Source organism: Leopardus geoffroyi, chromosome A2, assembly GCF_018350155.1.
Source record: "Leopardus geoffroyi isolate Oge1 chromosome A2, O.geoffroyi_Oge1_pat1.0, whole genome shotgun sequence".
NCBI lineage: Eukaryota > Metazoa > Chordata > Mammalia > Carnivora > Felidae > Leopardus > Leopardus geoffroyi.
In genome coordinates this window covers 25,960,433-25,974,222 of record NC_059331.1, presented here as the reverse complement: position 1 = coordinate 25,974,222, position 13,790 = coordinate 25,960,433, and the positions used below count along the sequence as shown (strand labels likewise).

The window sequence follows — 13,790 nt, the reverse complement described above, 5'->3', positions numbered from 1 at the left end:
GAAACCACAGAAGACAAGATCAGATGGGGTTCAAGATGGGGAAGAGCTATTAGGACGCGGTCTCTTTGATACTTTTGGTAAAAACCATGTCCAGTGCAGTAATGTCACATGATTATCTCATATGATCTACTAACATGCATGCCTGTTGCAGGCAAGCATGGGCGGGCGGTTTCCTGTTAGCTTTTGGAGGGCCTTATAAGATCACTGTGCTCTGGTTGATAGCTCTATTTTCCACTCATGTTCTAAGAGTCTCACTGAGAAAGTTGGCTTTTAAAGAAATATTCTGATGTTGCAGATCATGTCTCAGAAGATATGGGCTAGGTTTATACTCGCATAAGTAAATGCACACTGGGGTTGAGATCATGAGCCACTGGTCCATTATGCTAATCTCATCCTTTTTCATCTTCATAGCCACAGTATAAATACAGGCAAAGGGTTGAAATGAAGAAATTCTACACTACAGAAAAGAAGAGGGAAAGGAGGAGGGGGAAGAAAGCTGGCTGAAAACTTCAAAGAGGCAAACGCTTCATTTCTCATTCAAATCTGATTAAATGTAATTGGGAAGGGGGGTGCTAATATTGCAACAATTCATAGTGTATTCCGGTTTGCTAGAGACAAAGACTCAGTTAAAGGCAGCACATTAACAACTGGTTAGGTTGGAATTAATTCATGGTTAGCATCACTACAAAGGAAACAAGACAAAATGTTATGTGATTAGTTGATCGTTCAGTTCATTTGTATGACACAATACATGGCATACTAAATGAAGGGTTTGCTTCAGGTAACAAAATACCTGTGTGATTCTGCCATGCACTATATTACAAATATGGCACAAACAGGTGACGGGGACAAACAGACAAGGACTCAACAGTAGTGCTTGTACCTTTCTCTACCACAATGGACCGAAACACCAAAACAGGAAAGCCAGGAATAGGCCGATGAATACGGCTGGGACGGGTTGTAATATGGAAGGCTAAAGAAGGGAAGGGATATTAAAATCATTTTATGCTATAAAAAAAAAAAAATCAGATAAGATGATTTAGACCCCGGGAGGTGGGAAGGAGGGTAGGAAGACTGAGGTAATAGAAGTAATAGCACTCAGGTTTTGAACTGACTTCAAACATTTTAAAGACATCTAATACAATCCAGAATGACAGACCGCGGTATGTAACCACCAGTTTAAAGGGACATCTGGGAGCAATGGGCACTGTGGGTGCCCCTAACACGCTAATGAAATGTATCATGTTAAGACAGAGCCACGGCGACACTTCAGCGACCAACGCTCTGCTTGACAGTACATTCTTTTTGTTCCGTATTTGGAATCCATTATTTGACAATGTAGTCCCTTGGAAGTGGCTAAAGTTTATTTTATCCCTCCATCAAAACCTTTTTTTAAAACCAAAACTCGCTTGCCTGAGATGGTATTGCTTTCAAGCTTAAAAATAAATGCCCTGTGATGTATCCTTCCTAAACTGAGCAAGAGATCTGACACAATGTGTGATAAACATTTGATATATAAAGACAGGCAGTTGAGTCTCAAGGTTTTCAGTTATGTTACCAGAATAGAATTAATTTTTAAAATTGGATGGAGTTACTGCAATGAGTTTTATTGCAGAGCAAAATTTATTATCATAAGTCTAATATGATAAAAAAAAGGAAATTCACCTTTTAGGCAAATTATTGATACAACTATAAATAATAAAAGCCAGGTTACTTTTGAAAAGGTTCTAAACAGTACAGGGGTATCCATTCTGATTATGCTAGATGTCTTCGTAGGTTAATTTAGTAGAAAGTGGACTGAAATTCCAAATTCAGAAAGATATGATTTAACACAAAAGAGAGAAATAACCAAACCATTATGATCTGATTTCAGAAGAGGTTTGTAATCTACATTTTCAAAATAAATGCAATCAATTTTGCTTAGCATAAAGCCTCCATTCCCAATTTATCAACTTCTCAAAGGCTTCCGCCTAAGCAACAAGACTTTATATTCTAAAAAACTAATAGCAAAGGACAGTTGGACACAACTCATGAACATTTTGTGTGCAACTGCATAATTGAATGGCCATGCAACATCACTCTTTTGTACTTGTGCGGCAAAATTAAGCAGAGTGTTTTCCTCTGTAGGAAGGGTGTGGCTTACACCACTGCAGTATCCAAGCCATGACAGGGATTTGAAATAAGTCAGAGCACAACCAACTACACTGAACAGCCATCAGTTAGGTCCCACAAAGGCAATGATCACCGAAACATATAATAACACAACATATATTTAGTATAACATCTTTTTAAAGACTATCTGCCTTTCTAGTAAATGAAAAACAAATTAATATTAAACTCAATTTATGTGAAAACGTTCCAATTTCTCTCTCTCTCTCTCTCTCTCTCTCTCACACACACACACACACACACACACACACACACACACACACACACACACACGGCTTTACAGAAACTCACCAAATATTCCCTAATATTTATAGGAGGTCAAAAAGACCCCAAGCTTTTTGGGAATATGCCTTAGTGAGAACGTTATTAGTGTAAAATGAAAACCATAATTAGGTCTCCATTTTTCGGTACAGCCAAGTGCTGAGGAGTCGACACGTACTACTCTTTCTTAGGTGGGTCCCTGGTGGTACAGTGCTTCATTTCCCAGCAGGGGAAATGAAGTGCCAGATGATGGCTTGGTGACAGAACTTCAGATTCATCTGGGGAAAATCTGACAGTTCTTAGGTAGATTATTTTCTTGCAAATAAGGCTCTTCCTCCAGGCAGTCCTCAGGCTCTCGCAGGGATACAGGTTAAAGGGGCAGATTTTTACTCAACAATTTGAGAGTACAATGATTCCATCATGGAATTTCATAACGAAAAGCTTAGTTTACATACTACAGGCCTCAGTTTCTCAAATCAGTAATAAAGCCCTCTGAAAACTCTATCTCAGGGCTTTCACCTGCCTCTCAGTCAAAGCTAAGCCAAGTTTGCAAAGACTTACATTATTTCCTTTCTCTCGGAGCAGCTTCAGGTTGTCTTTACATTGTTTGAGCTCATCTGTGATTGATTGTTTTTCCTGCTCAGTCATTTCAAACTTCAACTTCAGTTCTGAGAGTACAGTCTGTGTCTTTTCATACTAAAGGCAAAGAAAAAAGAGTGTGCAGACTCAACTTAAAATGGGTAGGAAGTTATGGTTCTCTTCAGGCTTAATACCAGACCCTGTTTAGCCACCTGCAACACCAAAGTCAAGCCTTTTTGTTTTAAGGAGGATAAGAATCATTTGCACTAATAATAGGAAGTCTTTCATGTTAACTTTATTCTATGTAAGAACTTTCTGGCCCTGGAGTTAAAAAAAAAAAAAAAAGAGAGAGAGAGAGAGAGAAATCACCATTGTGTCATCTGTTTCTAATATAAAGGGTCACTCTTTCCATTAAGTGAATTAGAGGAGAAAAGTAAAGTAATTTTCAAACTGAGCCAAAAGAAAGGCAAGTGAAGAAAAACTCCGAAGGCTAATTAAATGGTGAGATTAGGAAGTCTGAGTTTATATCCTGGTAACCAATGTCAGCCAAGCTATTTTAGTCTTGAAGTAAAAAGTATTAACTCCCGTCAGGCTTTCTTTTACCCAAGCATCACTAGGTATTAAAGTGTTCTGGATAATGAATTTCTAGGCAAATGAAGTAAAGAAATAGATCTAAAGTACTGACCACTATGACTGAGGCATTTCTATCTTTCTACCTAAAACTTATAAGCATCAATAAATAATTTTTAAGAAGCTGTTCCTGATAAATACTTTTCTATAGTGAAACATGCCACTTCTTGCTCTGAAAATCAGTTCACTGAATATAATTTAATGTTCAGACAGACTTGTGTATCCTATGAACACTGGTGAGGTCAATGCAAGACACAGCATAGTTTGCCCCTACTTTAAATGGCCCAGGAGGCAAGAATTCTAGATTGGTTCTACTTCTAGATACTGCATCTTACGTGAAAGCTGGGCTCCCAGTCACAGAACAAAAACCGTTCTGCTGCTGGTTATGCCTTTGTCTCAGCCTCCATTGCCCCACTCTCCCATCTCTGAAGGTTTTTAGAAGGAAGACAGACAGACATGGCTGAGTAGAATATAAATATACCATGGGTCCAGCATACCAGAAACGTTTCTCCTTTTCCCTCCTATATCCCAGAAATTTCTCAATAAAAGACACCTTTATGTGGTGCTTCTGAATAATGCAAATACTTTGGAGTGATTAATTCGGAGCTCGTCATTATGCACTCCAAAGATAAATATGAAGCAGGATGCAAATGTATAAAAACATTAGTCAGAAGAGGTGAGAGCAGGGGGATTAGGGTCAGCAGAGACATCACCAGTAAATGGGAATAAAGATATGGGTATAGAGAGGGAGGTAAAATGTGAAGGGAACTCCCTGTTACCTAACAACATTCCCAGAAAAGGCCAGGTAGTATGCCAGACAATGAACCAAGGAGTAAGATTCATGGACTTTATGACAACTTTTTTTGTGGGGTCTGTGGACTTCCTTCCAGAAGGCGGAAGGCTGCTGGCAGGCGGCCAAAGCAAATTTAGCATACCTAGACTAGTCTTTTAGAACATAATCAGTTCTCAATGATCTGATTCTTAACAGTGATTTTGCTGACCTAAATTTTCCCTTACGTTCCTTTTCCACTATTCTTACATCCAGCTTGCCCTTTACACCAAAGCACTTAATCATTTCTCCATTCCAGGGGGTGTGAAGCAGAGTGACAGGAAGGCAGCCAGTCAGGGAGTGCCTGCTGTTTACCTTCAGCCTGTGCAAGGGCTCAGGCCCTTGCTCCACAGCCAGGTGGTGAAGCCAAACAACTTTCCTGAGGCAGTCTTTGCACGACTGACTTGTATACTCAACATTTTATGAATTCTTAAGTTATAGATATCCCTACTAAATTCAAGTATAAAGATGCTTTTAATCAAATATAAAGATAATATACCATTATTTCCTCTTAATACTGAAGATTCAAATTTCCTTTCTTATGTACTTTCTTTTTGGTTAAATGTTCAAATAAAAGTTGCCATGTATATAAAACTTAATCGTTGGAACAAAGGTCACCTTCTGCAGCCTTAGTTTTACACCTGGCTTGGATATCATTTTTGCTCCATCTTGCTTTCTAACTCGAAGGTAAGCAACGAGCTCAGTTCTGAGTAAGAGGGAAATACCACACAATATTACCAACAACACCTTTGGTTCTTCTTCATAAAAATAATCATATCTGGCTTGCTTAGCTTGTAATAGTTTAGCCTGTTACAGTGCTGAAGATACATGATACTGTGCACATTAAGCATGATTCTATGAGAGAAAGGAGAACAAAGGGGAAATGTTGAAAGAGAATATATGTGCATTAGTAAAAAGTAGTAATTCATTTGCAGTGGATTACACAGATAAAAGAATCTCATTAAAGAACATTTTAGTTACAGACTAGTGTCCAATAGTTGACGACAGGACAAACAGAAAGAGAAGCAATTTTACATTACAAAGGAGTGTGATGACTACACATCATTTCACAATGGAAAACACTGAACAAGAAAATAGAAAAGAAACATATTGACAAGTTCAGACATATTTTTAAATGCGCTGCATTTAATGCAATCCAGAGCTGTCAACAATTTAGATGCTGTGACAACATGCCACTGCCATTTGAGGAAGCAGTTAAAGCATTTCTCACTGATTGCTCAGTGACCAAAAACAGGCAAACAAATAATGCAACACAACGGCCAGTGCATCCATAGTAACATACAACAGAGTCATCTTGCAACCACAGCATTCTTCCCAGATTTTGAAAGGACTATGGCATATGGACTGGAAGGGCACAAAGTGCTTACAGTATTAAATACTAGGATATTTACTTTGGCACAAAATTTGTGTTCCAACTAAATGAGATTTCTCCCAAAATGCATATCCTTAGCAAGAAGATAAAAACGACATGTTACAAAATCAATATGGCCACATGTAAATAAAAAATGTTACAGTTTTTTTTCTTTAAGAACAAACATGAAGACAGAAGAACAATAATCATGTCCACGTTCAGGATACTACAAGGAAAGGGAAGTGCAAAGAAAAACTGGATTAAACAGATCTTCTAAAAACAATTTTGGGAAAATTTGTTATTAAAGACAAAGAGTTGTCTTCAACTTCCTTCTATGTATAATGAATCTTTCATTTAAGAGAGTCTACAGCTGGGGCGCCTGGGTGGCTCACTCAGTTAACTGTCTGACTTTGGCTCAGGTCATGATCTCAAGGCTCGTGAGTTCAAGCCCTGCATCGGGCTCTGTGCTGACAGCTCTGAGCCTGGATCCTGTTTCAGATTCTGTGTCTCCCTCTCTCTCTGCCCCTCCCTACCTCGTGCATGCACTCTCTGTCTCTCTCAAAAATAAATAAACATTAAAAAGAGAGAGAGAGAGAGAGAGAGAGAGAGAGAGTCTATAACTGGGGTGGGCCCTGACCAGTAGGTCAAGATGCACCAGCCTTCTCTGTCCCCTGGGCTGGCCAGGACTCAATGCAGGGAGGATAAGGTAGCAAGACTGAATGTAGCTCTCATTGCCTCATTGTCAACTTCAAGGTTTTGCTCAGAAAGAGGCTGGGTGAGGTCTCTACTCCAAAATCAAGTCAAGGTTTTAGGCCAAATGATATGAAAAGTGAGTATGCATATTTGTGAAGAAGGGAAGAAGGGGAAAAAGGGGTGGAGGTGAGGGAGAAGAAAGTAAAAGGTCACAGGATCTGTGTTTGGCTGGCTGGCTATGAGGTGAATTTTAAGTAACTTTCAGGCCAGTTTCACTGAGGGGTTTAGACAGCATTATGGTAAGGCCCCACTTTGTTTTCCAAAAGTATTCCAAATTAAATATGATATTGTCTTTGAAAGATAAACAATGAATTGAGGAATCTGGTACAAAGGGCTTCTCATATAAGTCAACTAACTGGTAGAGAAAAAATTTTAATGTAATTTTGTATATTTGTATTTTTGAGACCAAAGTCTACTAATGAATTCTCTATATATGGACCATGATACACAGCTAGAAATCACCAGGCAGAGATGCTCCAATTATCAACTTTGTGACAGGTAATGGGACTTCTGCTTCCCTTTATTTCTAACTAGCATGAATATCTGATTTGCTTTTGGCTTTAAGTCCAACCATAATTGGGCTCATAACGTCTTTTCGCTTTACCTCTTTCTGTACATCCTTTGCTTGGTTTTCAGCCTTATTGAGAAGAGTTTTTAAATCAGCTGAATCCCGAAGATGCTGTTCTTTCAAAGATCCCACTTGATTCTCAAGCTCTTTCCTAGTCATCTGAAGGATGCTGAGATCACTGGTAAGCTCTAAACTCTGCTTCTGAGAACTGCAACATAAATATTAACAGTTATTCAATTCGTGTAGAAACTAGACATAGCAGGAAGTCCAATTTCTTATACATTTCACTAGGAGGGATGGAGTAAATTTCAGAGGAGGAAAAAGTACATAAAAAATAATAAGATACATTCAATAAATAAAAAGCATTATACACTAAAAAATTGCATGTTTAAAGCTGTGTTCTATTTTCAGATTATCAAATATACACAGAGGCTGAAATCTTGACAGTAGAAGTAGGAGGTGACTAACTGCATGTCTTGTTACATCACGTTATATTAATTGTATTATGAAAAGATACAGTGTGGGGCTTCCCCAGGAAAATAGCACACTTTTCAACGATTTATTTACTTAAGTACTGGACAAATAGAAACTTAAAGCTTAGGAGCTACTGTCAATTCAAGTAAAGAAAAAAGACACACCAAATTGGGGAGAAAGCATGAAACAAAGAACCAGGAGGCTGGGTTCTAGACCCTAGCTCTGCCACTATTAAGTTGTAAGATGTTGAGCAAGTCACTTAATTGGTGCAGTTTACTTCTCTGAGCAAGCATTTCCTGAGCTCTTAGATCTGTGCCAGGCACCATGTTACACAGACACAAATAACACAAGGAGAGTCTCAGTGCCCTCCATCGTCAAAGAAGAAGATTGAACTCAATAATTTCGGAGGCTGTTTTCCGGCTTAAATTCTATAATTACTTTTATAACTTGATGTAAAAAAATCAATTTACACACTACAAAAACAGCTTGATAGGCATGAACAGAAATTCTTTGTTCAATTCCTTGTGCATCACAAAAAACAAAAGACCTAAATAGTGTAGCTGTTTGAAAGAATGTGGCTCCCATTTACAACAGAAATAGCTAAAGAAGAATAAAGTTTTCAAAATGACAGTTTTATGCTTCTCAGAATGGATCATAAGATTCAGGCTGAATATTATTAACCAAGGCACTATGGAGCGTAAATCCCATTCTGATTGTATGCCAGGCCAATTCTTAGGGGCGAGTGTGATGTCAGCCCAATATAGCTAGGAACTAAATGACATAGAAGACTCTGTAAAGAAAGACTAACTTCTAAATGCTCCTTAAATGCTGAGGTGGCTTACCAAATAAATTGAGAGGGCCACTAAACCAGAAAAGCTTAAGAAACAGAATTAATTTGTCTTAAATAGTTTGTGACTTTAGGCAGACAACCTTGACTAATGATATAATATATTCCACCCTTCTGGGACCTAATATTTTTATAAGATGTATGTTTCTAACTCATAAGGAGTTTGTTGCTTTTCGATGCTTCAACAAAATTTGAAGTAATTTAAAAAACAGCACTTAAAAATCTGCCAGATTCCGATTAATTACATCTTAAGAATGAGGGATCGTTTAAATCTTTAAAATATCAATAATCCCCAGGCAGGAATAATTTCAGATAATCAATATTAGTAATCAAAGATCAGTATTTCTTCTCTTTTCTTTTTTTTCAGTAGTCTTCACTCCTAATGTAGAACCCAACATCAGGGGCAGGACCTGAATTGAGATCAAGAGTTGGATGCTTAACCAACTGAGCCACCCAGGCGCCCCAAAGATCAGTATTTCTTGCTTATGATAGAATACCAAACTAAATGGATTCACTAAGATTCCAAATATAAAGAATTTGAGCGTTGTCTGCCTCCCTTACAATCACTTTATACCGAACAACTTGCCCAAATGTGCTGTTAACACAAACATCAGTTGGTACATACATAAACATTCACATGTGTATAGTTGTGTCTGGGCCTTTATTTTGTCCTGTTCAGATTTTGGAACTGTTTTTACAAAATTTTAGATGTTACAAACATATTTACTCTTTGTTATTAATTATCTCCGAACATTTAAAAAGTATAACACATAAATGTGTATTGCATAGATGTACAAAAGACTGGAAAGATAGGACACTGGAAGAGAAAGAAGTTTTATAGTATTGATAACACATGGTATTGTAAGAAGCCATCTTACAGAATAAATCTACACATCTTGTTCCTTCAATCGTTCTTGATTTTTCAAAATGTATAATCTACTGCAATTGCTACTCTTTATGAGCAGATGAGGCTTACCATTTTCTGATATATCTAGCCCTTTCTTTATTGTTTTCCCCTAAAGCTTATTTTTATGGGAACTTACCTTGATCACTAAGTTTTTGCTAACCTTGATGCTCTTGAGGATAGAAACACAAGGTTAACAGGAGAGTAAGGACTCCCATTTATGGTGTATTGTGGGGAGGGAGATAGATTAATTAAGAGTAACTTCAATAATAAACATGTACAGGGGCACCTGGGTGGCTCAACCGGTTAAGCGTCCAACTTCAGCTCAAATCATGATCTCATGGTTCGTGGGTTCAAGCCCTGCATTGGGCTCTGTGCTGACAGCTGGGAGCCTGGATCCTGCTTCAGATTCTGTGTCTCCCTCTCTCTTGCCCCTCCCCCACTTGCACTCTATGTCTGTCTCTCTCTCAAAAAATAAACATTAAAATTTTTTTAATGTAGTAAACATGTACTACTTTCGCATTCTGAATTAGAACATAAAATTGTTTAAATAAAAATATGGAATGGATCAAATTTTTAAGAGATTGATTTTAATTTTTTTTAAATGTTTATTCATTTATGAGAGCCAGAGCACAAGTGGTGGAGGGGTAGAGAGAGAGGGAGATACAGAATCCTAAGCAGGCTCTAGGCTCTGAGTTGTCTGCACAGAGCCTGACACAGGGCTCGAACCCACGAACCGTGAGATCATGACCTGAACGGAAGTCAGACGCTTAACTGACTGAGCCATCTAGGAGCCCCAGGAAGAAATTAACTTTAAACTATACATCAAATGTTGGTGGGGAAGCAGGAGTCCACTAAATTTGCTGGAATAAATTTATTGCCTTCGTTGGTTTGTTTGTAAGGTACTGGATATTAGAAAGACATAATTGATCTTATATATTATTACTCTTTATATAACTAACTGTGAAATTCAAAAGCTGAATTTGTATCTTTCAATCTCACAAATTCTTTATTATAGTAATCTTCTGATAACCCTTACTAACAGAAGGGATCATTGGTATGAAAGAAAAACAACTTGTATTTGAAATTTTTATCACTTAGTTTATAGGACAAATTCAATCACTGATTACATATCTTTGCTGTTTGCTTGTTCAGGGCTTTGTATGGGGAGTTGTATTCCATGAATATATATTCCTTGAGTATACCAAAAGGAAAGGACATGTAGGATGAAGGTAGAAGTAAAAATAAAACACTGCTGAAGTATTCAGTTAGTGTGCATAACTTGTCAAATAGCCAAAAAGAGTCTGGCTGAACATTGCTCCCAAAAGGTATTTAAGTATAAAATTTAAATTTAATTTAGATGAAAATTTAAGATAAAGAAATATTTTGAAGCTAAAAAAGAGTTCTTGCGTACTTGTGCAATTCTTTTTCTTGTCGCTGCAGTTCTGATGATAACAAAACATTTTCCTTTTTTAGAGAATGGCATTCGGTTTCCAATACATTCCATTCCTTTCTCAACTTCTCTAGTTCACCTAAAATAGTCCCAAAATGTATTCATTAATATAGGAACATAATTTCCATAATATGTCAGAGGATAAGGGAAATATTTCAGAGAAAAACATACCTTTCCCCCCACCAAATACATGGCTATTTTTTGATTCCTGTTTATTTTGCATCTATACTTCAGGTAAGTCCCATCACCTTGAACTTCAGTAATATTTTCTTCCCATTCACTTTTATATGGCAAATAATTCTAATAGTATTTAAATAAAATATTGTAAAAAATGTCAATTTATTGTAGAACTTGCAGACCTGGAGAATTTTTATAGCCCCAATATAAAAACATCACTTTATAGTTTTTAGTCCAAGTTGTTGGACTAAAGAGAAAATGGTCCAAATGGTTATTTTGTGCAAATTATCACTGTCAAGAATTAAGAGTTTTATGTAAAATACGTGTACTCACTTTGTAGCCTTGTTGCTTCTTCTCTCTGCTGGTCCTCACACTGCTGACATCGAAGCTGAAAACTATTTTGTAGACTTGTGATTTCTTTCTCATATTCAGACGCTGCTTTCCGCCACCGCTCAAGCTCAGCTCGCACCTTCTTAAGCTCTTCTTGTAATGAGGCAATGTCAGTGTCCCGCTCACAGGCAGCCTTTTCTGCTGCTTGATGAAGGAGTAAAATTTCATCCCGGGCACTAAGCAGTTCATCTCGAGTGCTTGTGATTTCACTGTCCTTCTCCTCCCGGAGATTCTCAATATTGATGTGTAACCTCTGTAGTTGGGCTACAAAAGAATATTTATCTGTCATTTTCTATGTCCAAAGCAATTACAAATAAATAAACTGCCCAAATAAGACTGTAGTTATCACAAACTATACAAGCAATCCATGTTTAATGCAGAAATGTCAAAATACAGAAATACAGAGAGTAAAAAAACCAAAGTGATCTTTTTATTTCTCTCACACAGAGAAAGTTGCTTCTGACATTTGGTATTATTCTTCTGGATTTTTTATATGTAATTATATACATATAAAAGCAAAAACAGAGAGGGATTCTAACATATGGTGTTCTCTATCCTATTGGTGATGAATATCTTTTAATAACAAAAAAGTTACACTGTGACTTCTTTGGCTAATCCTTTATTTTAAATATTTTAGGCTGTTCAGTTTTTAATTACTATAAAAAATACTGCTTATAACGCAAGCCTGATTTTTTTCTTAGAGTGAATTCCTAAACACAGAATTGCTTGGTCAGATGGTATGCATTAGTTTGATGTTCTTGATTCAATTTTCTGTCAAATATCAATTCCTTAAAGAAGCTTTCTCTGATGGCTTATCTAAAAATAGCCCTCTCATTCTCTAGCCTACTACTCTCCCTTTATTGGATATCACATTATATATTTGCTTACGGTTTATCTTTTCCACTGACTGTACATCTCTTGCATACTCTATCCTCAGTACTAGCAAACAACCAAGAATTATTGGTTGAATTAATGAACCGACAACATTAATGAATGCTGCCTAATCAAGGAGGTGTATTTTTAAGATTTAGTCTTGTGCCCTCAAGACTTGAACTGGAAACAATCTGTATAAAATACTTGGTTCAGAACTAGAAAACTAGTCTTGGTTACTATAACACAAGAAAACTATAGGTAGAAAAATTCCTTAGGGTAGAAAAGAAGAATAATTAAGAAGAAAGGCTGAGAAAGGGTAAGGCTGCTCCATAAATAAGCATTAAAAAAATTAGGCCTTTTAAAAAGTTTGCAGGAAGCATTGAGAGGTTAACAGGTTCAAAATCTGAAAAGACATAATGGCCAGAGATGAACAGGACCATACACTTGCGGATGAAGTCATGAAATACACATACTGGCACTAGGGGGCACTCAATGATGACTAGGTAAGACAACTTTAAGCCAAAAGGCAGCCCTAGTTATAGAATCTTTAGGGAAAATTGCCCATATACAGTACAGAATGGAAATATAGATTGAAATCAGATTTATATAAGCTAATGGATAAAAACATTAAATTATAATGAGCTTAAAGAATTTTCTATTCAAAAAAATATACAATCTATCCCAGAAATTCTAACTTGACCATAATAAAACTTAAATTTTTAAATAACTCAAATTCCCACTCAAAAATAAAACCCAGAAGACTGCTTTTTCTCAGGGATATTTTAGGGCAAATATCATAGGCCTCAGACAGTGATTTCCTTTTTTTTCTGAACTGAGATTGCTTGACTATTTAATTTCTTCTGACCCTACATCTCAAACTAAGACTTTAAAATTACATTAGTTCTTTCTTTGACAGTGAAGACAAATTAATTTTGCTTTAGGAATTTTACAATAGGATGGGAAAGAAAGGTTTCTCCTAGGGCTCTCACAATTAGAACCTAACAGTACCAGGAACTCTGGTTAGAAGAAAACCTTTGGCAGGCAGGGATCTTTCTGGTCATTTCTGGATAGCCCACACAAAGAGAAAGCAAAATGGTGGGTATGAAGAACAGCTTCTACCAATGAAGGCAGGGCAGGGATCATTGTGCTCTTCCATGTGATATATAATTTTTGTTGTAATGCAAGTGTGTTATGTGTATTAGAAATGATGTCATCAAGCTAGAAGTGCTGATGCACAGAGCAGTTCAAATTGGTGTCCCGTCCAAAGGCCCCCTGTGTAGTAACTCACTACATAACCCTGAAAGTGACAGTTTTACCAAACCCATGTCTTCACCTATGTTCTTCCCAATCGAAGTATCTACTATTGGAGTACTAGGGGATCTTCTCTTGTATCTTCTTAAAAAAAAAAAAAAAAAAAAAAAAGCCTACCCAGAGGTCTAATTATAGTCTCAGATTCTAGGGACAAACCAAAGACATGAAAAATGGGAATCCTCCCAACTCTTACTTTCCAT

The 13,790-nt window shown here is 37.0% G+C and overlaps 1 protein-coding gene across 36 annotated transcripts in view; it reads right to left on the bottom strand.

The window, feature by feature from the left end:
• The window catches only part of LOC123605781 (sarcolemma associated protein), a 149,949-nt gene that overhangs the window by 2,440 nt on the left and 133,719 nt on the right, over nt 1-13,790 (bottom strand). For 20 of the 36 annotated variants that reach the window (XM_045493299.1, XM_045493318.1, XM_045493306.1 and 17 more), the window contains 4 exons: nt 11,350-11,670; nt 10,801-10,918; nt 7,198-7,369; nt 2,992-3,126 (listed from right to left, as the gene is read on the bottom strand). In XM_045493299.1, the coding sequence (XP_045349255.1) occupies nt 2,992-3,126; nt 7,198-7,369; nt 10,801-10,918; nt 11,350-11,670 (746 nt within the window). Of the gene's footprint in view, nt 1-883; nt 974-2,991; nt 3,127-7,197; nt 7,370-10,800; nt 10,919-11,349; nt 11,671-13,790 lie in introns of all 36 variants that reach the window. The other 16 variants (XM_045493301.1, XM_045493320.1, XM_045493302.1 and 13 more) reach the window with 1 other exon arrangement.